This window comes from Miniopterus schreibersii, assembly GCF_964146895.1.
Source record: "Miniopterus schreibersii genome assembly, chromosome: 1".
NCBI lineage: Eukaryota > Metazoa > Chordata > Mammalia > Chiroptera > Miniopteridae > Miniopterus > Miniopterus schreibersii.
In genome coordinates, this window is record NC_138101.1 from 182369018 (window position 1) to 182391705 (window position 22688).

Here is a 22688-nt window from a genome sequence, read left to right on the forward strand (position 1 = left end):
CACATGCCCGGGTTGCAGGCTAGGCTGCCGATCAATGACTCTCTCATCACTGATGTTTCTATCTCTCTCTCCTCCTCTCCCTTCCTCTCTCTGAAATCAATAAAGATATATTTTTTAAAAAAATAAGAAAAAAATATGATTGACAAACTATTATTGTTTTATTAAAGCAGGTCACCAAGAGATTGTACTTAACTTTCGATAACCCTAGTATAGTTAATTATATAAACTTTCTATAATTATAAAAGGAATACATAAAAACATTATTTAAAAGTCAAACAATACAAAATATTTTAAAGAGTAAAACATGTAATTCCCCCTTTTCCCTCCCATTCTCACTCCTAAAGTAACTACTGTTTAATAGCTTAACATGTATCTTATATATGTATGCCTTATATATGTATGTGTATGTTTATAAAACTAAATGTGCTTTAAAACTATCATAATATTAATTTAGATTGGTTTTCCCTAGTCTTCTTTCCAAATCATTGCAATGGATATATATATATACACACATGGCCTTAAAAGGAGGCTGTAGGAAGACCAGCTGATTGTTAGTCAAGGCTAAACTCCATTCTTACCTGCTTTGCCACTTTCCTCAGTCTTAGTGCTCATTAAACAGGCAATAAACTTGTTATCCACTTGCTGGAGAACCTGCCATACATTGAAACAAGTGGTACAACACTAAATAAAAATTAACAAAGACTTATCTGTATAGAAAGAGACAAAACTGTACCTAATTTAGAGTTGCTTGCATTATAGCTTTCCTATCTGAGGCTGAGTTAGGTGCTGATGAACCTGAGGGAGTCGTTGGGAAGGATAAAAGGATGGGCAAGCAGAGTGAGCAGAGGACATAAAAGGAGCGCACACAGAGGCATCTAAGAGGGAAATGCTAACAAAACTTTAGAGCAGACCTGAAATCTTCCCAAGGGAATGACTTCTTAATGGGCATATAACCAGAGAATTATTAATATGACCAGGACTGCTAACAAATAGAGCTGATATAAATTTTAAAAATTTATGCAAAAGCAAGGAAAAGCATTTTGGAAGAGCTAGTCCATTAAAACGGTAAGTGAAAAATCTACCTGTGGCTTTAGGCCTTAGTGGTTCCTCTCTGTCCAGGCACTGACAAGGCTCCCCCCAGTCTATACCCCATAATCTATACCTCTACCCCATGGCCTATTTCTGGGTCAAACATGCCAGGTTAGGAGTTTACCTAGATGTGTCTAAACTCCTAATTTGTTCCCATACTGAAAACAAGGAAACAAAGTGAAAACAAGACGGCCAGAGTGGTATAGAGAAGGGGCATCTGGAAAAGCAGATGGGACAAGAGGTCCCGATTTTTATTGGAACGCCTCAACCTGGGGTCTCCTAAGTCATGTCATTTGTAGCCTCACACAACAGAGGTTGTTTGAAAAGGGACATTGTTGCACATTTAAGGACAGTATTTCTGCAGCACTTAGTTGATTTATAAATTACTGACAAAATATAAAGTCTGTAAAAACCTTGAAACTGGGAGCCTCGTCCATCACCCATCCTAAGGACATCTTCTTTGTGAAGAGTTCGGTCCCTCTCATTCTCTTCTCATGATAAAACTCCAGTAAACATCAACCCACATGTGCCTGACCAGGGTGCTCCACATCATTAAATAAACCAAATTTCCTAAGAGTTAGTCTAGCTTAGGGCTTATATATGTATTTTTATGAGATTTCAAAATCAATCTTTTACCTGCATCGAATGAATCATGTCCTTGGTGAAGCGATAAGGATATAAGATGTTGTGAATTTTAACAGCTAGGCCTTCAGCCTGACCACTGCTTACATCAACAGCAACCTAGAAAGACCCAGCACAAATATCATTTAAATTTAGGTGTGTGTTTTTTTATGTCTGCAGAACTGTTTTGCCAAAGATCTCAAAGTGCTTTAAAAACTTTCATTTTCATAGAGCCTACTAGAGGTGGGCTGATTTCAGAGAGCTTATAGGAATTCAAAAGGCTCTATGAACAAAATCATTGAAAAAACCCAATATTATTTCAGGTTAACAATTGGTCTTGGCTCCATAATCAAGTCCTTAAAGATATCTTTAACTGAAGGATCAACAATTAAGTGTTCATCTATTCTACACCCTCATTACAACACACAAAGTACATTCTGTGATAACCCACTGAAGAGAGTACTCTCAGTTCAATGATGAACTGTTCCTCCAGTACATGATTCACTACTTTATTTAATGATAATGGTTTTTATTATCGCCACCCTAAATACTCTGCCATAGCTACAAGCTGGAGTTTTGAAGAGTGATAAACACTTTCACTATTCCCACACTGATTATATACGCTTATTCCAAAATTAAAGCTGAGCTCCCAAAATATCATGAATTCTGATTCCTCCTTTCCACATTAAACATTAATTTCCAAGTAAATTATTTGGAAACATACCCACTTCCCATTCATAATTACAAATTAGTATAGTCAGTCACCCATGCCCAACTTAAATAAAATTCAAATATTAAAATAACAAGCGAAGAAAAACTGCTGCAGACCCACCTCTGGATAACGGGCAAATACTGGATTGTCCCATTCCGAGAACAAGGACTTAAGCGATCCACTCCCAACAGCATCTTCTACAGTACCTAGTGCGAAAGGGGACAGGTAAAGTTGGCATCAAGAGCCTCTGGGAAAAAGGTGAGTGACATCTCATATTTGGTGTGGTGCAGTCTCAAGACCAAAGATCAGACCCATTGTTCCAACATGCTACAAAGGTTTAGTGTTTGTTGTATCTCTAAGTTGTTTCAATATGTTACTTTTTAAACTACAGTTGATGACTGTATCTTCTCACATTATAGCTTTTTCTCCAAACTATTTTCAAGAAATATTTCAGAATACAAGCCTAGGAGAAATTGGTTCAAATTAGTAGCCCCACTTCCTTTAGTAAAAAAATATATATACCATAATCTATTTTTAGAAACAAAGAATAGGAAAATAATGTCTGTAACTTTTTAAAAAAATAAGAGTTTTGCGTATATAAAACTGCCTCAATATGGAGCACAACTCCAATCTTTAAAAATAAGAAACAATTTCTCAGTCACAAGACACCACAGACTGCATAATCACTCAGTATTGACCTCAAGTCTGGAAAAGTAATTTCTGATCTACATGCATGCACAGAATTACTTAGTTCTGCTGTTAAACAGGACCATGGAGTATTCCTGGTTCCAGTAAGGCACAGCTGGTACTGATCAAGCTTAATAATACAACCCTCCTTTTTTTTTAGTTAGGTGGTACATTATGCACTAGGTGTTCCAGCAATCTCCTATTGCCCCTACCTCTGTTAGTCTGTCTCATCACAGTCCTCTCTTCCAGAGCTCTAGGAAGGAAAGGAAGAACAAGGTCGCTTCTAAAAGGATGACACCTGTACTGAGACCCTAAATGTAAAAAAGAAAAACCTAAACATCTGAACTCAAAGGACAAACTATTAAAAATTAAGTTACATAAAATCTCTTTCTACACAAACTGAATCAAGACATAAGGCATACTACCAAACACTAGCTTGAGAGTCCAAAGTTCTTGAATGAAGTTAACTCTGCTAACTTATGAACCTACATTAATGCTTTGTCCCATTATCCATCTATACCAGGCAGAATGAGAACCCAAACTAGATCACTGATTCTCAATGGGGGCAATTTTGCATGGAGACATATGGCAATATCTTGGGACATTTTTGGTTGTCACAACTTGGGTGAGGGGGTGTTACTGGCATCTAGCAGATAAGAGGCTTGGAATGCTGCTAATATCCTACAGTGTATCAGACAAACCCTACAACAAAGATTTATCTAGTCCAAAATGTCAACATTGCCACAGTTGAGCAACACTATATTAAACACAGAGTGGTACCTAATTATCATCCTTCACTACTGAGTACAGCCTTCACAAGTCTCCAATTTATATGTCTCATATCCCAATATATGTATCTATTATAACATTTATCTCATCATATTATATTTAGATAGCTATCTTCTCTGATAATACTGTGAATTCCTTAAACCAAAAGTCGGTTAATCTGCAATGTGGCAGGGCCTAGCACTGTGTGAACAATCAATAAATGAATGAATAAGTGAATAGGTAAATGAATGAAAAGTTCTCAATTTAGCCCCGCTGAGAGCGGCTCAGTGGTTGAGCACTGACCCAGGAACCAAGTGGTCAGGGTTCAGTTCCCGGTCAGGGCACATGCCCGGGTTGTGGGCTCAATCCCCAGTAGGGGTGTGCAGGAGGCAGCCGATTGCTGATGTTTCTCTCTCATCTATGTTTCTACCTCTCTATCTCTCTCCCTTCCTCTCTCTCTAAAAATCAATACCAACTTTTTTTTTTTTTAAATGTTCTCAATTTAAACTCTAAGGTCTAGTAAGATTTGGCCCCAAATCTACCCTCCTTCCTGAAGGATGATCAGATTTGTTTTAGGAACAATGCTGAATTTGACAGTTTTTAAACAGGGCAAAACATGATGAAACTATTATTTCAAAAAGATAAATCTGTTGGACAGAAACTGGCGAAAGATTAACTCAGAACAATAAAATTAAAGTGGGAAGTGAAATAAGGTTGCAGAGTTAAAGACATTTTAAAGAGAAAAACTGTCAGGGCTTGGAGACTTCACACAATTCCTTAAAATTACCTTTATATATCCTCTCTTCTGTACAATTAAATTTACCTCTTAACAACTCATCTTAGGTTTTTATGTATGGCTCAACAATGTCCTAATATACATCAGCCATTTCCAGAAAGGTAACATTCCATGTAAATGGAAGGTGCTTAGGAGCCATCTTTCCATGGAACTTGTTTCTATATCCAAAATGCTTTATTTTTCATTATGAAACTCTGGGTCAACATGACCCTCAAAAGTTCTTTACAAGAACTTTTGCTAATCCAGAAAGTTAAGTAGGTTGAAGTGTGTGTTTTTTCAAACATCTAGATTTATTTAACAGGAGCAGATGCTTATGTTGAGTATGGCAGCCAACCAAGATTTCTGCCTTTGTTTAGGAACAGCCATGTCAGTTTAATGTAATTCAGTTATTTTTTTTATAACCAGCAGAAGTAGTTACATTTCAGGAAGATGAGGTGTGAGTTCCTTAGATTTACCTCTGATAAGCACTCAGTATAAATCAGGACATAAAACTACACAGACTGAAAAACACATGTGTCTTTAAGAGCAACCTGAGAGTCTCAGGAGCACATTGAAAGAAAAGGGTTTTCTCCTATTTAATGCTTTGAAAGTTACTACAGTGATTTTTTTTCCCAAAAGAAAAAGACAACAACAGTGAACCCATTGAAAAATAAAGGTCTTATTTAATCCTAAATCAGAGCTTCCTGCCAGATATTAATCCTAAAGAGAAATTATAATTTGCAACTGCATACATGTAGTTTATGCTCTTAATGTCTATCCTCCTGATGCAAAACCAAGATTACAGCCAGATGGGAATCAGCTTTACTATCCCCAGCATCTGGCCCTAAGCACACTGCCAGAACAACGTCACTATTAATGGGGACTTAGGCCTGAGAACCCAGAGTCCTTGTCTAGGCTCTGATGCAGCCCTGCGGTATGATCTAAGAGCCACATTACTGTCTCCCTGAACAGAGCTACCTACACAATAAACAGGTCAAGTGGATTAGCATATGCACTGTAATAAAGTACACATTTAACCTGGATCCCAGAACACTTATGGTCAAACCTTATTTTCTAAAAAAAACTCCAGTGACAAAAACATATATATGGTACTGTACTGAGCCATAGCTTTTACTGGGAAACCTAGGATGACTATAGGATCATTCTGGCTGTTTACCTGGGAGCTGCAGAGAGCAACTTCCAGAAAAATACTACACTGGCATTGCAGTTCCTTTACATTTCTAGGAGAGTGGTGTGTTTGGGAGAGAGGGGAAAGCAGGCTAGGGAAGCACAGTGGATCTTCTCTACGATTAATAGTACCATTTCATTAAAAACTGTCTCACCCTCTTACACATATACACACCCATAGACACATTTATGTACACACTTCCATTCTATAGATGTCCATTGTGTTTCTAGATTTAAATAGTACTGGACCTAGAGAATATTCGTGTACCATAAAACATGTTTTATAATTAAACTTCAAAATGTTCTATCTGCCAAGATAACCTTCAAAAGCATTTCATGCCATGAACACCATACACTTACCATTCTCAAGTATGACATCCACAGCCACAGTTGTCAGATCCTTAGTACAAGCAGCCCGAATGTCCTCAGGAGGAGGAACGAATGTGCTAAGGCCAGTTGTTCTGTTGACATAAACCGTTCTTCCCAGGGCTACATCGAAATGCTGCTGCCAACCCAAAGCACACGTGTTCGACTCTTCATTTCCAGAACAAGTTCCTGCTATAGAGTCCTCATTCTGCAAACAACTTCCACTTGGGTTGGTTGTGGAATCGCCTCTGTGATCCATCAACATTCCTCTGGGAGAGTTAGGACTTCTCATCTGCAGCTCCGAAGCTGTAAGAACATCTGAATCTTTACTAATAACTGCAGAATTATTATTGGCTACTGCCAAATTTGTTTCTGGTACCACAGAGTTCTCTGTTGTACTGTTGTTAGAATATGTTTCACTATCTTTATTGGAAGAATTATCCTGTGTGACAGAGTCTGACATCGGGATGATGACACTCCCCGTTTTTTTATGCTCATTTTTAAATAACATACAAGAATCTAGGGATAACCCACTGCACAAGTCACTGTCTTTCCTACTGGAATCTGCTTGTGGAAGTTCAGTAAAATGACTCATCATCTCCACTGTTTGAGTCTCTTTTTCAGAACCTTTCATTTTGGATAATTTAGAGGCTAGTGAGTCAGGTGATTTCTCCACATCCAAAGGTTTTCTGTTCAAGTGATGCAGATCCTTTAGAATTATAGGACTTTCTCTTAAGTGAGGCATCCGGTGTTGTAAGCAGTCTTCTTCCTCGGAGAATGGGAAGTTTTCTGAGTAAAGGATGTGGCTTACTGGTTGACAACTACTACTGGAGTCACTGTGTTTCACAGGGGTGGTTTTACACATATCAGCGTTGCCTAAGTGTTTTTTGTCTCTCTGTGGAATGCCAGGTTCGACCTGAGGACTGAGATTGGTATTGATTTCAAAATTATTTTCATCCGGTTCTGTATTCAGAGGATGTTTAACCTTCCCATAGTGTCTCTTAAACTTCTCTAAAGATCCTAGCTGTGAATTTAAGCTTAGCTTCTTAGGGGCTATGGGTCTGGAGAAACCAACCGACTTACCTTTTCTCCCACTCCCATCTGAAATGTGCCTACACCAAGAGAAAGGGGATATGTCTGGTAACAGGCCACCTGGGTGTAATTTTTTACTACCTTCCTGCAAAATAGCAGATTTTCTGTAAGTCGGTATAGAGTTATTCTCTAGCCTATAACCTATATTTGCTCTGCGCAATTTTTGGTTGGGCAGTTGAGCAAATTCTGTACTTAAAGTGCTGGTTAAATCTTTGATGTCTGGAGTCTCCACTGAATGGTGTGTTCTATTTTCAAGTGTTTCTTTGGCACTCACAGGACCGGGTCGAACACAGTTTTTAAATAGATGTTCTGTTTCAGTTGGTTCATTTTGTACCACATGAGTTATAAAACCAGTGGAACATAATTTAATTTGTCCATAACTAAAGACGTTTATTCTTCCACAATTACTAGGTTCTTTTTCTCTTTTCTCTTCCTCCCCCTGAGAACCATGTACTCCCAATAACGTTGTCTCAAAAGGCAGAGGTTGGTGTCCCATTTCAGTAGCACCTTTAAATATCTCTAGCTGATTCTGAATTCTGTTCTTTTTCAGGATGTCAGTAGCCATGCCATCAACAGCAGTACTTATTTTCTGTATTTCTAGATCTTCTCCACTCTCCTCAAAGTGATCTAATGTCTGGAAAGGGCTTGCAGACATTTCTGAACTGGTTCCACATGGATTTTCTGAAGAGTTAAGTTTCAAGCAAGGTTTTTTATGTTTCTCATTTTCTGATTCTGAAGCTCTAGCTCTCTCTTGTTCTAAGACCCTTGATTCTGAGCAAGAGCTATCCTTGTTTTGTAAAGTTGACTCTGTCATTTTACTATGACCTGGGCCATCTGATTCATAAATATACAAAAATGAATCATTTGTCTTTTTTCTGATAGCTTCTGAATTCTGTGTGTTTATGTTTTCTGTAGCTTTTCTTTTTACAGCTTTTGATTGCAAATTAAACATTTCATAGGAATCTAAAATATTATTACATGCTTCTTGGAAACTGACTTTGTCACACTTCTCATCCGAGGACACATGCTTCTGTAGAGTGGCACTAAATAAACTAAAATCATTATCTTCACTAAATTCCTTAATGTCCTCACCTGATAATTCCACAAATAATTTTTCTTTCTTTAAAAACATCTTCATTCCTTCCTGAATGCAAACCAAAACAGTATCCCAGTTCTGAAACTCAATCAGAGTTTTTGCTGGCTCCATACACACATCATATTCACAGGACTGGCACTGTATATTGATTACATATATCCCATGGAGTTCTGGGTTAGACCGATGCCGAGGACTTGAATTCATTTGCCTACTGGCAGAACTGTTTTTTGGCTTGCATATAATACTTTCTTTTCTTAATAAAAAGTCAATGAGTTTATGCAATTTTGTCCTTAAAACTAGCCTCTTGTTCACAAACAAAAACTGCATATTCTTATTGTAGTGGGCTTCAGAGCTGATATAGCCACTAAGCTCAAACTCTTTGTGTTTAAAATGTATTTCTCTTAACTTTTGGGACTTACCTAGTCCATAAATTTGACAAAATCGGGAACATATGTCTTTGGTTTTAGGGAGTTGAAGAACCATGGAACCAGAGACATCATTTCTCAAAGAGAAAGAAATGGAAGGGTGCATGAGTGAGAGAGCTTCTATCCTTTGCCTAACCTTCTCAAACTCCAGTCTAGGATCCATGCATTTCCTCCTTACAGGTAACTGATAAAATAGGTTATACACTGTTACCGTTGTTCCAGCACTCGGTCTAGTCAAGTCAGCTTCACAAGCTTTCAGGGCTTTTCCATTCTGAAACAGTTTCATAAAAGTCTTCACTGTTCCATTTTTCTTGGATGAAATTTCCACAGCACTGGCCATGTCAGCTATACTGGCCAAGGCCTCCCCTCGGAAACCATAAAACCTCAGGTTGTCCAAGTCCTGTATGCAGTTGCATTTACTAGTGAAATAACGATTTCCCACCTTGTCTACATCATCACTTCCCATCCCAAATCCATTGTCAATCACTTGAACTTGGAAGATTTCCATGTTCACCCTCACAGCCACACATTTTGCTTCAGCATCAAGACTGTTGAGGGCAAGCTCCTCCACACATTGGCCTAAGGAGCATATAGCCAAACCAGAACGCAATTTGGCTTGTACTTCATCTGACAAACACTTGATCATGGCAGGTGGAAAGCTGGTGAGAATGCCAGGCAGTGGTTTCCTTCTCTGAGTATAAATAATTGCCTTTGGGAGAAAAATAAAACAAAAACACACGTATCAAAGCTTCAGAATTACATAGCATTACCCATTTCTCTGAAGCATTATGAAAGACTATCATTTGATGTAAATGAAATCTCTTACTAAAACACATTGTAAAACAAATGACAGCTCTGATCTCTAGGCAGCTCACGCAGCTCAGGTTTGATGCAATGAACTTAACATCCAAAGCAGCCCTGATAATTTCATCATTTTCACTGACCCCGTCTAAATCCCACATGCCCTAAAGTGAGATCATAATCACATTTGAAGCTGACCCGTGAAAACAGTGTTCGAAATTCTAATCACTTCACAAAAAACAGATGCCTAAATTCCGCTAACATTAGCTAGAAATTATTCACACACAAAAATCTAAGCTAGTTTCATAACATTTATACATTACACAATAACCATGACTTTTAGAAAAACTTGTAAGAAGTATTAAGATGTGATAATGTGAAGGAACAGGAGGGAATAAAGTCAAATTATTGTATCAAGAAGAGATGGGCATAACAAGGCTATTGTTAATAATTACTATATTATTATGGTTAAGTGTAGTTAACCTCAGGGGGAAAAGGCTGGGAATGGGAAAGGCTAAGGCAGGAAAGTTCCTTTTCATTATAAGCCATTCTCTATCATTTGATTTTACTTTGATAAAAAGTTTTCAGAAGGTTCTTATTATGAATATTCTTTGTGTTAATACTCTGGTCTTTACAATGGCTACAAACTACCTTGCCAATAACAATGATGGTAAAGGACTGTCTAACCTTGATTTTTAAAATTTCCTCACAGGTTAAAAAATATATATATATAAAAATAGTGTAATTAAAGGTCCTATCCCTTCTTCTTAGTTGAGAGAGCAGCACTGTCTAGACCTCTTGCTGGCAGGGCTAGTTTTTGAAACCTGGGAAAATCAGAGCTATAACTGCTTATACAGAGTGGGGCAAAAGTAGGTTTACAGTTGTTCATATGGAAAATACCATAATAAATAAATAATACAAGAAATAAACTGTGACTCACAAGTGTAAACCTACTCTGGCCCCACCCCGTCTGATGATTTCTAAGGCAAAGCAAAGCTTTAGGGGACCGGCCCCCCAGGCCTCTCCAGGCTCAGGCTCAGGCTCCACCCCCGCCCCGCCCCCGACTCGCCCCGCCCCCGACACGCCCCCCTAAACCCCGGCCGCCCTGACGTGGGCGCACGCGGGGAAGGCAGGCCGGGCCTTCCTGGAGCCCTGACGCGGACGGGTCCCGAAGCTGGCCCGCAGGGCTCGCCACGACCCTTCCGGTGTTAGAAACCAGAGCTCCCGGAGTCGTCCAGTCGTCGCGTACTTCCCGCAAGTCACCTAACTCGCCCTTTAGCAGCTCCGGATACCAACCGCCTCGGACGCCGGCTGCGCGCTCCCTGGTTCGCGAGGCTCATGCACGCGCGAGCCCGGCGCATGCGCCTCAGAGGTTCGCCGAGAAGGCCCTTCCGTCCGCGAAACCTCAGTGCGCAGGCGCACTCATTGAGTCCCTGGCATTTGCACGCTGGTACCCAGAATTCCCCGTCCTTATCCTTTTCTCGCAGGGCGTGAAAAACTTCCTAGCGATTTTTGCTTTTGTTTTTAGTTCCCTCTTCCCAGTTCCCCTTTGCACGTACTACCAGGTAGTTAAGCATGTTACTTGCTTATAGTCTGTCCTCTCTCCGTGGAATGTAAGCCATCTGAAGGTAGGGACTTTGTTTTGTTCACCTGCTGTATTCCCGTGGCCAACAACAGTGCCTGCCCTACGTTAGGCACTCAATGAATGAATAAATCCAGAGCCTCCCATTTTACCAAATTACGGCGGTTAAGAGCTGGGAAGACTGAGAAACTACCTCAGCTTTCTTAATTTACAGATGAGGACACCAAGGGAGGCAAAGACTCCCTTCATTGTCTTTTTGGGTGTCTACCCGATACGCCACAGCTCCTTTTCTAACAGAATGGGGGTGAAACTCTAAGAACACTGTGAAAATAGGTGTTCTGAGAATCATTAACCAGTTTTTGCTGCCTCATTTTCATTGAAAGCTTATTTTTTAATAATTGGAATTTGTGACAAACTTGTCAAACCCAGTAAGCATTTGATACATACCTGCTTGATGGCTGACCAACCCACTCAGATTTCTAAGGCCAATGAAGCAAAATCCTGTTACTGTTTGTATTTGTTTGCCACAATAAACCACCACAGACTGGATGGCTTAAACTACAGATACTTATTTTGTCACAGTTCTGGAGGCTAGAAGTCTGAGATCAAGGTGTAAGAAAGACATGGTTGATTTTTTCTGCAGACTTTGTCTTGTAGAAGGCTGGCTTCTCCCTCTGTCTTAACCTGTCCTTTCCTCTGTGCATGCACATGTCTGTGTCCAGATTTCCTCCTCTTATAAGGACACTGGGGCACACTGGATTAGCACCCACCCTAATGACTTCATTTAACCTTAATTACCTCTTTAAAGGCCTTGTCTCCAAATACAGTCACATTCTGAGGTACTGGGCATTAAGACTTCAACATATGGAAGGGGGGGGGGCATAATTTAGCCCATAACATTGCTTTTTTGTGAATTCCTTACCTGGAGAAAAGGAATGACAGCAGAAACTCAAGAAAACTAAAAGTAATTAGACCAAGACATCATTTGAGCAGCTAACAAATTGAACTTGTGGTATTTGTTCTTATTAGGTGTGCAATTTCCTGAAGAAAATTTCATGGAAACCATTTAAAGAAATGATTCAAAGTAATTGCTAACTCTTTCTTTCAGACTTCTTTAGATTACCTCAAAATTACCTTCCCACAGATGTTTATTGGGTAAATATCTCTTATTTTGCTCAAAATGAATTTCACCCTATACAAATGGTTCTGATGTGTTTTATTAGAATTGTGTACAGTTGTAATTATTCCTTCCATTATACATATATACACAGTAATATTCAGGTGTCTGATACTAAAATAACTTACTGACAAATTCTAATATTAAACTCAGAATAATTCTATCTCTATTAACAATAAAAAACAAAACCACTGACTTTCTCTTGGAACATTTAAATTCAGGTCATTATTTTACAATTTGGAAATCTGAGTAATCCAACTTTAAGATGACTTTCTCATTGTTGAAGTTTGCTCTGTCAATGTGCGATTTGGGACTTCCTTTTGATTCCAGCCATTCCTGCATATGACGCACTTTGGAGGTGGGACCTTGCAATTGTCCTTGCACTGTGCCCTGGTCAGTGTTCTGGACCCAGCCTACCAATCCCAGTTTTTTACCCTCAGCCTAAGGGAAAGAAAAAAACAAGAGAGAGAAATCCAGTGAGATTAAACAAAACAAAGTGAGACTACAATCTGTTGCCAGAATCTTGGCTTAAAATCAAGCCACTGAAACTAATTTAATATTGTCCAGGAGAGTCAAAACAGAACAGCAAGAAGAATCTCACTGCTGATTTTAATATGAAGTGTTGGCCACTTCACTTCATTTCCTCCTCCTACCCTATAAAACCCGGGCACTAGAATTTTTCACTATGTAGTACTAACGACTAAGACAAATCAGATGCTTTCAAAATGATTCCCTAAGGCTAAATGTTGTTAGGATAGTGGGCTGTATCTTGTACATTTTCCCTTCTCTAATCAAGAATCTACTGGGTATATTAAATAGAAAAGGCATGAAGTTATCTGATTCTTCTCTTTGTCTTTAACCAAGACCACACCTAAACAAATCCAGATGAGTAAGTGTCTGTTACAGCTTTAAAGATCATGAAAGAGCATTTCACAACTTCCTGGGCAACTCATTCCACCGTTCTCCCTTTAGAGAAACTGTCAAGCCCACTGTCTTTATGTTACATCCAAAGCCCACTTTCTGTCATCCTCCTAGAGAAGGGAAAAGCAACTGGTGATCAGCCTCTGAAAACCAAAGTTTCATGAGATTACATAACTATTAGGTTTTGCACTCTACTTTCTTTTCTTCTGTCTAAATAATCACACCTTTAAAGTTGAATAAGCTTATGAAGCCCATCTAATCATTGTAGTTGCTCTTTGCTTAGCTTTTCCAGTGTTTTTCCTGTAAGTTATTAAACTGTGGAATAGCCGAACATTTGGAAAGGTACCAATGCTTTAGAGGTAATTTTATTTTTGTAAAATTTCCAAGTAAGGATATTATAAAAGTTATTGTTAAAGTAATCTATCTAAATAAAAGGGATTGGATTACAAAAGAAAATAGAGTTAAAGTTAACATTATTGCATGCCCAAATGCTAGAGTAGTGACCTAGTAAATGCGGGAAATTGCTGGAGTTGGCCAAAGAAAATGTTATGCACAGCAAAATCATGTTTGATGAGGAACTGAAGTATCCATCAAATCATATGTTCAAAGCAAAGATATAAAGCATAATGAACAAAAGAGAATGCAGTCAAATAATTTAAGGGATACAGAGGAAATTAAGGAATGAAGAAAAATAGGAGATACCCATAGCGTGCTTTAAGTGCGGAATATGGCAGCATAAAAAAAATGTGGAGAATGGATTTTGAGGAAGATTCCACATGCAACAGACTCTGTATAACAACTACACTCTTTTGCTTCAAATTAACCCAGGGAGTTGGCTAGCCCTAGGTCTTAGTGTTACCTTATACGGTAACTAGCTGTAAGAATGATTGTGTTGAGTTTTGAGCCTGAGATTTTAACAGTCAAATAAGTCTTTAAATTGCAATGTGATTTATCTGAACTGAAAATGAACAAAACACTTCCAACTTTGACTGGTGTTGAGAATGGGAATTTCCTACAGGTTTTATTTGTGCACTTGATTCTGTTTTTGTGTTTTAAATGATGGCATAATGTTGCTGACTCATTTTCAGTTCTAAATATCTGTCTAAACAAACAGCATTTTTTTTCCTATGAAAATTCCAAAAAGCTAATTCTCCCTCATAACCATATTCTGGAAACATTTTAAGAAATATACTCACCAACTCTATCCTCAATCTAAAAAGAAAGTCCCCTCAAATCAATAACCTGGACTTCTACCTTAGGAAACTAGAAAAATAAGAGCAAACCAAGCCCAAACAAGCAGAAAGAAGGAAATAAAACAATTAGAGTAGGAGTTCATAAAATAGAGACTAGGAAAAAAGAGAAGTCAATGAAACCAAAAGTTGGTTCTTTAAAAAGATCAACAAACCCAGCTGGTGTGGCTCAGTGGTTGAGTGTTGACCCAGAAACCAAGAGGTCATTGGTTTGACTCCCAGTCAGGGCACATGCCCGGGTTGAGGGCTCCATCCCTGGTGGGGTCATGCAGGAGGCAGCCAATTGATGTCTCTCTCTCATCGATGTTTCTATTTCTCTATCCCTCTCCCTTCCTCTCTCTCTAGAAAACAGTAAAAACACATTTAAAAAAAAAAAGTCAACAAAATTGTCAAACCTTTAGCTAGACTGATAAAGAAAAAAAGACCAAAGTTTCAAATCACTAAAATCAGAAATGAAAGAGGGGACATTACCAGTAACCTTGCAAAAATAAAAAGGATTACTATAAACAACTGTATGTCAACAAATTAGATAACTTAGATGAATAGGGCATATTCCTATGAAGACTCAAACTACAGAAACTGAGTCAAGAAGAAACAGAAAATCTGAATAGATTTACAAGAGATTGAATTATTATCAAAAACCTCCCACAAAGAAAAAACAAGGACTAGATGGCTTTATAGGTGAATTCTACCAAATATTTAAAGAAGAATCCTTTACTAACCCTACACAAGCTCTTCCAAAAAATAGAAAAGGAAGAAACTCTTCCCACATCATTCTATTAAGCCAACATTACCCTCATCGAAAACAGGCAAAGAAAGATACCACAAAAAAAGAGAACTGAAGATGAATATCCCTTGTGAACACTGATGCAAAACTCAACAAAATATGAGTTAACCAAATCCAGCAACATATAAAAAGGATTCTACACGATGAAAAAATTGGGACTTATCCCTGGAACGCAAGGTTGGGCCAACATACAAAAATCAATACACCATATTAATAAAACAGAAACCAGATGACCATCTCAATAGATGAAGAAAAAGCATTTGACCAAATCCAATGTCTTTTTGTGATAAAAACACTCAACAAACTAGGAACAGAAGGGAATTCCTCAACCTGATTAAAGGCATCTGTGAAAAACCCACAGCTAACATCGTACTTAATGGTGAAAGACGGAAAGCTTTTGCCCTCTGATCAGGAACAAGACAAGGATGTCTGCTCTTGCTGCTTCTACTCAACATTATCCTGGAGGTTCTAGTCAGGGCAGGAAAAAGAAAGAAGGCATTCAGAGTGGGAAGGAAGGCGTAAAAATACCTCTACTTGCAGATGACATATCTCCTATACAGAAAATCCTAAGGAACACACACACATACACACACACACTTGAACTAATAAGTTCACAAGGTGGCAGGATACAAGATCATGATACAAAAATTATTTGTATTTCTATACACTAGCAATAATCAAAATAAAATTAAGGAAGCAATTCCATTTATAACAGTATCAAAGTAATATTCTTAGAAATAGATTTAACAAAAGAACTGCAAGACACGGAAAAGTACAAAATGTTGCTGAAAGAAATTAAAGAAGATCTACAATGGAAAGACATTTCATGTTCATGGATTGGAAGACAATATTATTAAGATGACAATATTCTGTAAATTGATTTACAGGTTCTATGCAATATCTAACAAAATCCCAGCGGCCTTCATAGCAGAAATCAACAAATTGATTCTAAAATTCTCATGGAAACATAAGGGACCCAGAATAGCTAAAAATAACCTTTACAAAGAACAAAGTTGAAGGACTCTCATATCCTGACTTCAATATCTACTACAAAGCTACATTAATCAAGACAGTGCAGTACTGGCATAAGGATAGACATAGACCAATGGAATAGAATTGGAGTCCAGAAATGAACCCTTACATTTATGGTCAGTTGATTTTTGACAATGGTGCCATGACAATTCAGTGGGGGAAATGACAGTCTTTTTGACAAAGGTGCTGGGACAACTGGATATCCAAGTGTGAAAACATAAAGTTGGACTCCTTACCTCACCCCACATAAAAAATTAACTGAAACTGGATGAAGACCTAAAGCTAAGAGCTTAAACTATTAAACTCTTTAGAAGAAACTTTTAGAAGAAAACATAAACATGAACTTTTATTACCTTGGATTAGGCAAAATTTCCTTAGATATAAACTAAAATCACAAGCAACAAAAGAAAAAATAGATAAATTAGACTTCATCAACATTAAGACCTTTTGTGCTTCAAAGTTTTCATCGAGAAAGTGAAAAGAAAACCTTCAGGAGAAATATTTGCAAATAATATAATAAGGAACTAATATCCAAAATATACAAAAGTTTTTACAATTCAACAATAAGACAAGTAACTCAATTAAAAATGGGCAAAGGGCCCTGGCTGGATGGCTCAGTTGGTTGGAGAGTCATCCCATACACCAAAAGGTTGTGGGTTTGATCCACGGTCAGGGCACACACAAGAGGCAAATGATTGATGCCCCACCCCTTTCCCTTTCTCTCTCTAAACATAACCTTGGGTGAGGATTTTTTTTAAATGGGCAAAAGATTTGAATAGACACTTCTCCAAAGAAGATATACAGCATCTTTTTTTTATGTACCAATAAACACATGAAAAGATGTTCAACATCCTTACTCATTAGGGGAAGGCCAACAAAACCACAATGGGAATATATACATACACTGGAACATTTTTTAGCCTTAAAAAGGAAATTCAGACACATACTACAACATGGATGGTCCTTGACATTATGCTAGTGAATACTGTATGAGTCCACTTATATGAGAAAAATTCATAGAAACAAAGTAGAACTGTGATTGCTGGGAGCTAGAGGGATTTAGGAGTTGTTAAATGGGTACAGTTTCAGTTTTGCGAGATGAAGAGTTCTGTGAATGGGTGGTGGTGATGGTAGCACAACAATGTGAATGTACTTAAGGTCACTAAACTGTACACTGAAAATGGTTAAAATGATAAATTCTTCATTATGTATATTTTACCACAATCTTTTTAAAAAGTGTATTATATAGGTTCCATATATTTGGAGATTTTCCAGTTATTTTTCTGTTATTGATTTGTAGTTTAGTTCCATTGTGGTCAGAGAACATGTTTTGTATGACTTCAATCCCTTTAAAATCATTGATAACCTCAAAACAAAACAACCACAATGAGATACTACTTCATACACACTAGGATGGCTCTAATAAAAAAGACAGATAATAACAATTGTTGGCAAGGATCTGAAGAAATTGAAATTCTCATTCATCATTAGTGGGAATGTAAAATGATAACAGCTACTTAGGAAAATAGTTTTGCTGTTCCTCAAAAAGTTATATATATTACTATGTGACCCAGCAAGCTACTCCTTGGTATATATACCCAAGGGAATTGAAAACAATGTTTGCTTAAAAACAAGTACATAAATGTTCAAAGCATCATTATTCATAATAGCCAAAAAGTAAAAATAAACTAAATACCCATAAATTGATGCATGGATATATAAAATGTGGTATATCCATACATGGAATATTATTCAGCCATAAAAAGAAATTAAGTGCTGATATGCTACAATATGAATGAACCTTGAGAACATCGTGTTAAGTGAAAGAAACCAAACACAAAAGGCCACATATTGTATAATTCCATTGATATTAAATGTCCAGAACAGACAAATCCATAGAGACAGAAATGAGGTTAGTGACTGCCAGGGGCTGAAGAGATAAGGGGTAAATGCTAATGGGTATGTGGTTTCTTACAGGGGTGATGAAATGTTCTGAAATTAGTGTACAACTTTATAAATATACAAAAACCCACTCAGTTAGATACTTTAAAAAGGTGAGTTTTATGGATGTGAATTATATTCCAACTTAAACAATGTTCCTTCAAGTATTCTCATCAGTCATTCTAGGACTGGTGAAATTTAATTAAGAGACCTCATGATATCAACATGCAAACGGACTGTAGCAAAACAAAACAATTGTTAAAATGAATATATATATTTAAGTGATTATAAGTAGTAAAGAATAAGCTACAAGTCTAATTAAGGGCGAAAAAAGATGGCGTTTTCCTTAAAGTTCTCCAAGTCAGTATTTGTTTTTCTGCATTCTTTTATTGTCTCCAAATTGGGGGGTAGGGATGGCAGTAGAGAAAGATGGGCTATATTACCATCTGGTCCTTTTCCCTCAACAACTTTAATTAATCTTCTAAGCTGTCACCTCCATTTGCTCTATCAATCACAGGACCTTACCCTGCATAAATGGTAGGAAAGGTAACTGGAACACAGCTCTTTTGCTATGATTTTCAACATTTTTTCCCAAACAGGCACTTCTTATATGAGTGTGAAACAGGAGGAAATGACTTGCGTGACATTTAACATTCATATTTCAAAGATTCTGGTTGAATTTTACGTACTACAGTCCCAGGCATGTGACACTTGGAAAGTTCTGCAGTCTTAACTCATTATCTTTGGGGTTGGAGATACACTGGGTGGCAATAGCCCAATAACTCCCTACAGAAGGCAGAAGGGAAATTGAGATTGCATTTCTGTGTGCATGTTAAGGGAAGATTAATGACTTTAAGGCAGAGGTAGAAGCTATCAGCAGTTTGTTCATCCCGTCGGTGACTCCCTAGTACCCCAGTAGGAATACCAGGCTCCATGTTCAGTGTTACCATTACTTACCCTGGAAAAGTCAGTTCTCCTCCCCATGCCAAAATGAGCAGAAATGAATTAAATGGGGGAATGGGGAAAGGCTGAAGTGAAAGAGGTCTGAAGAAGATGCAGCAGCTGTAGAAGTTATTACATAAATTACATAAATGCCATGAGTTCATCTAAATGCCATCTCTTTGGTCAACATCAGCTTTCCTCCAGGAACTGTGATTGGTTTGATGATGCCACAACAGGGGGAGCTGGGGCAGCCCTCCAATCCCCTTTGGAAGAGAGAAGCTCATGAATGTGTGTCTGGGTGCTCAGGTACCACTGTTAGAAAAAGAAATAACAGCAGAGGAACCTGCCATTTACATTTTACCCGTTGCGAAGCATGCTCATACCACTGCTCCACAAGCCACCCTGGCCGTGCAGCTTCTAAGCGGCCTGCTTCTCCCAGCGCGCCTGGTCGGGGACGGGGCCCTGGTTTCCACGCACGGCGCTCAGGCACGTCCCCAAAGCCGGGAGGCCACCTACCTGAGTGTACTTGCGGAAAAACACCCCTTGCACCTTCCCAAAAATTTCATAATCCACTGAGATCAGGGTGTCCCCTTCTGCCATGTTCATGCTCAGACCTGTCAGAAACCAGGAGAACAGAAGGTAAACGTTCTCCTATACCAGGACCCCCAATGCCGAGGCAGAAAGGGCCACACCCACACTTCTACAGGCTTAACCTGACCTCTCCCTGACGTTAAGGTCCCCGAACCACGCGTAAGCGCGGGCGTGTGAAGTCTGCAGCAGGAAGACGCCTGGGCTAGGGAGCTTCGCGTCGCAACCGCCACAGAGGCCTCTTGGGGGCAAGTAATTAATTACCTTCCCACACCGGCCCCGCTCCCTCTCCATCCCTTCCTTTTCCCACGGGCCTCGCTTCCACACCGCCACCAGAATCCCCTTCTACTAACATTTAAGGCTAATGGAACGGATGGGCACGTCCCGGGCCGGTGCCTGGCTCACGTTCCTGGTCCTCCCGTCAGGAGGCCGGGACAACACCGGCGACCACCACGCCAACGGTCCGCCAAGTCGCGTAACCGCCGCTCCCGGAAGCTCAGAGCGCAGCTCTTCCTTCGCTGTTTCGCATGCCCATCACGTCTGCCGACCAATCAGAGACAGCGCCCTCGGTCCAGAGCCCGCCCATAGGGCGGGATTTGAGGACGCGTTTGTCTTAAGGGCCACTCGAGAGCCTCGGGTTGGGGATCTGTCCAGGGTGTCAGCTCGGATTTTGCAGACCTACCCCTCACCCCTTCTCAGTCACTAAGCGCATCCCTTTTCTCATTTCCTCGTGGCAACAGAGACATAGACGAAGAAACACGAGATACATTCAATCATTCGATAAACATTTACTGAGAGCCTTCCGTGTGTCAGGCACAGTTCCAGCTAGTAGCTGACATACATTAGTGAACAAAAAGGATTCCTGCAGGAGCTTAAATTCTGGAGATGCGACACGGATGACAAACATTAAACATCATCAAAAATTGAATAGAACACATGCAACCTTTCTGCCCTTTTTCTTTCAGTTCTCCTCAAATTTTTTATTTTTATTTTAAATATATCTTTATTGATTTCAGAGAGAGGAGAGGAAAAGAGAGGGAGAGAGAGAGAGAGAAACATCAATGATGAGTCATTGATCGGCTGCCTCCTGCATGCCCCTGACTGGGGGCTGAGCTACAACCCCAGGCATGTGCCCTGACCGGGAATCGAACCCCGATCGCCTGGATCCTAGGTCGACGCTCAACCGCTGAGCCACGGCAGGCTGGGCTCCTCAAATTTTAAGTCATGCCGAAGTTGGGAGCAGGGGAGATGAGTGTACAAGAGGACCTCGTGGTGCGTATTCCCCTCCTGTGCTACTGCAGGCTGCCCACCAGAGCCCACCTTTGGACTGGTTGTATACATTTCACCCCTTCATAACATAAAACCCCGTATGGGAATATGTGATGTTGGGAGACTTGGCAAGGGGACAGATTCCCAGTGGAAGCCACGGGTACTAATCACTCCTTAGTCCCCGTTACACAGTGAGGCTCGGCCGGGAGAGTCACAGAATCTTCGTGCTAGCACAGGGGTGGGGGTGGGGCGGGAGGCTGCACTGAACGCTCTGCTTGGTAACATTTGAAAATAATGCTAAAGAGTACCTGGCTGATGTTATTTCTGTCTCTAAAACTCATTAAAAAACTAGTTTATAGGATTCAAAACCAATTGAGTGTCTACTATGTATAGGACATTGTAGGGTATATAAAGCTGAAAGATATATAAACTTTGTCCTCAAAGAGATTTTTTTATTTCGTGTAAGGAACAAATATGCATGCAAATAATGACAATACAATGCACAATATGCTGATTCAATCCTGTGAACATCCACTGAAAGCTCGGGGTGAGCCACCAGCCCTGTGCTATTACAAGAACAGAAAATATCACAAGAACACAAAGGAGCAGAGATTTCATTCTGACTAGGAAGGCTGAGAAAATGTTCTTGGAGGAAACAGCATATTATCCAACCACAACCAGTAAGTGATGGAGCTGGGATTTAGTTCCAAGCGGTCTGTGTACACTCCTATAAATGCTATGCTCTCCCACCTCCCCACACGTGGAGCTTGGGTTAAGGTAGTACCACTGCGGTAAGAAAGTGCAGTAGTCAGGTGTGGCTAGGCCAGGGTTTCTCAAGCCTGGCTGCACCTTAAGACTTTATGGGGAGGCCTGGCCACGTGACTCAATTGGTTGGAGAGTCATCCCGTATGCCAAAAGAGTTTTAGGTTTGATTCCGGGTCAGAGCACATACCTAGGTTTCGGGTTCAATCTCCAGTCAAGGCACATACAGGAGGCAACTGGTTGGGGTTTCTTCTCACTTTGATGTTTCTCTCTGCCTCTCTCTCTCTCCCTAAAAATCAATATCCTTGGGTAAACATATCCTTGGGTAAGGCTTTTTTAAAAAAGACTTTAGGGGGAGCATTTAAAATGCCAGTACCCAGGTCTCATCCCCAGAAATGGCTTTCCAGGTAGTACTAAAAAGCACAGCCAGGGTTGAAATCCACTGGACTAGCCTGGGGAGGCAGGGATTGAGACGTAGGCTAGAGGTTGAGATACCAGGTTAAAATTACGCATCTCAACTTTATTCTATAGGTAAAGTAGAAGTCACTGGGTAGGAGGATAAGATCAGACATATTTAGGATAATTATTCTGACAGCAGCATGAAGGATGGGCTTGGAGAGCAGATGCTAAAGACAAGCACAGCTGTTAGGACAGTGATGCACACCGTCCCAATGAGAAGAGAGGAAGAACTCACCTAGGGCAGTAGGAATGTAAAAGGAGAGTCATATAGGAGACATTGCAGAGTAAATTCAACAGGGCCTGCTGCCCAGTTAGAGAGAAGAGGTGACAAAGGGGAGGGGGGGGTAGAAGGTGACTG

The 22688-nt window shown here is 39.6% G+C and overlaps 1 protein-coding gene across 5 annotated transcripts in view; it reads right to left on the reverse strand.

Annotated features, from left to right (window-relative positions):
- The window catches only part of LOC308568536 (acylphosphatase-1), a 39456-nt gene that overhangs the window by 14915 nt on the left and 1853 nt on the right, over nucleotides 1-22688 (reverse strand). Inside the window, exons 2-7 of one of the 5 annotated variants that reach the window (XM_081161571.1) lie at nucleotides 19769-19866; nucleotides 6201-9528; nucleotides 3322-3420; nucleotides 2543-2628; nucleotides 1726-1830; nucleotides 579-651 (exon numbers count right to left, since the gene is read on the reverse strand). In XM_081161571.1, coding sequence (XP_081017697.1) covers nucleotides 579-651; nucleotides 1726-1830; nucleotides 2543-2628; nucleotides 3322-3420; nucleotides 6201-9528; nucleotides 19769-19866 — 3789 coding nt within the window. Of the gene's footprint in view, nucleotides 1-578; nucleotides 652-1725; nucleotides 1831-2542; nucleotides 2629-3321; nucleotides 3421-6200; nucleotides 9529-10916; nucleotides 11014-12403; nucleotides 12821-19768; nucleotides 19867-20193; nucleotides 20346-22688 lie in introns of those variants that run through there. The other 4 variants (XM_081161567.1, XM_081161568.1, XM_081161570.1 and 1 more) reach the window with 4 other exon arrangements.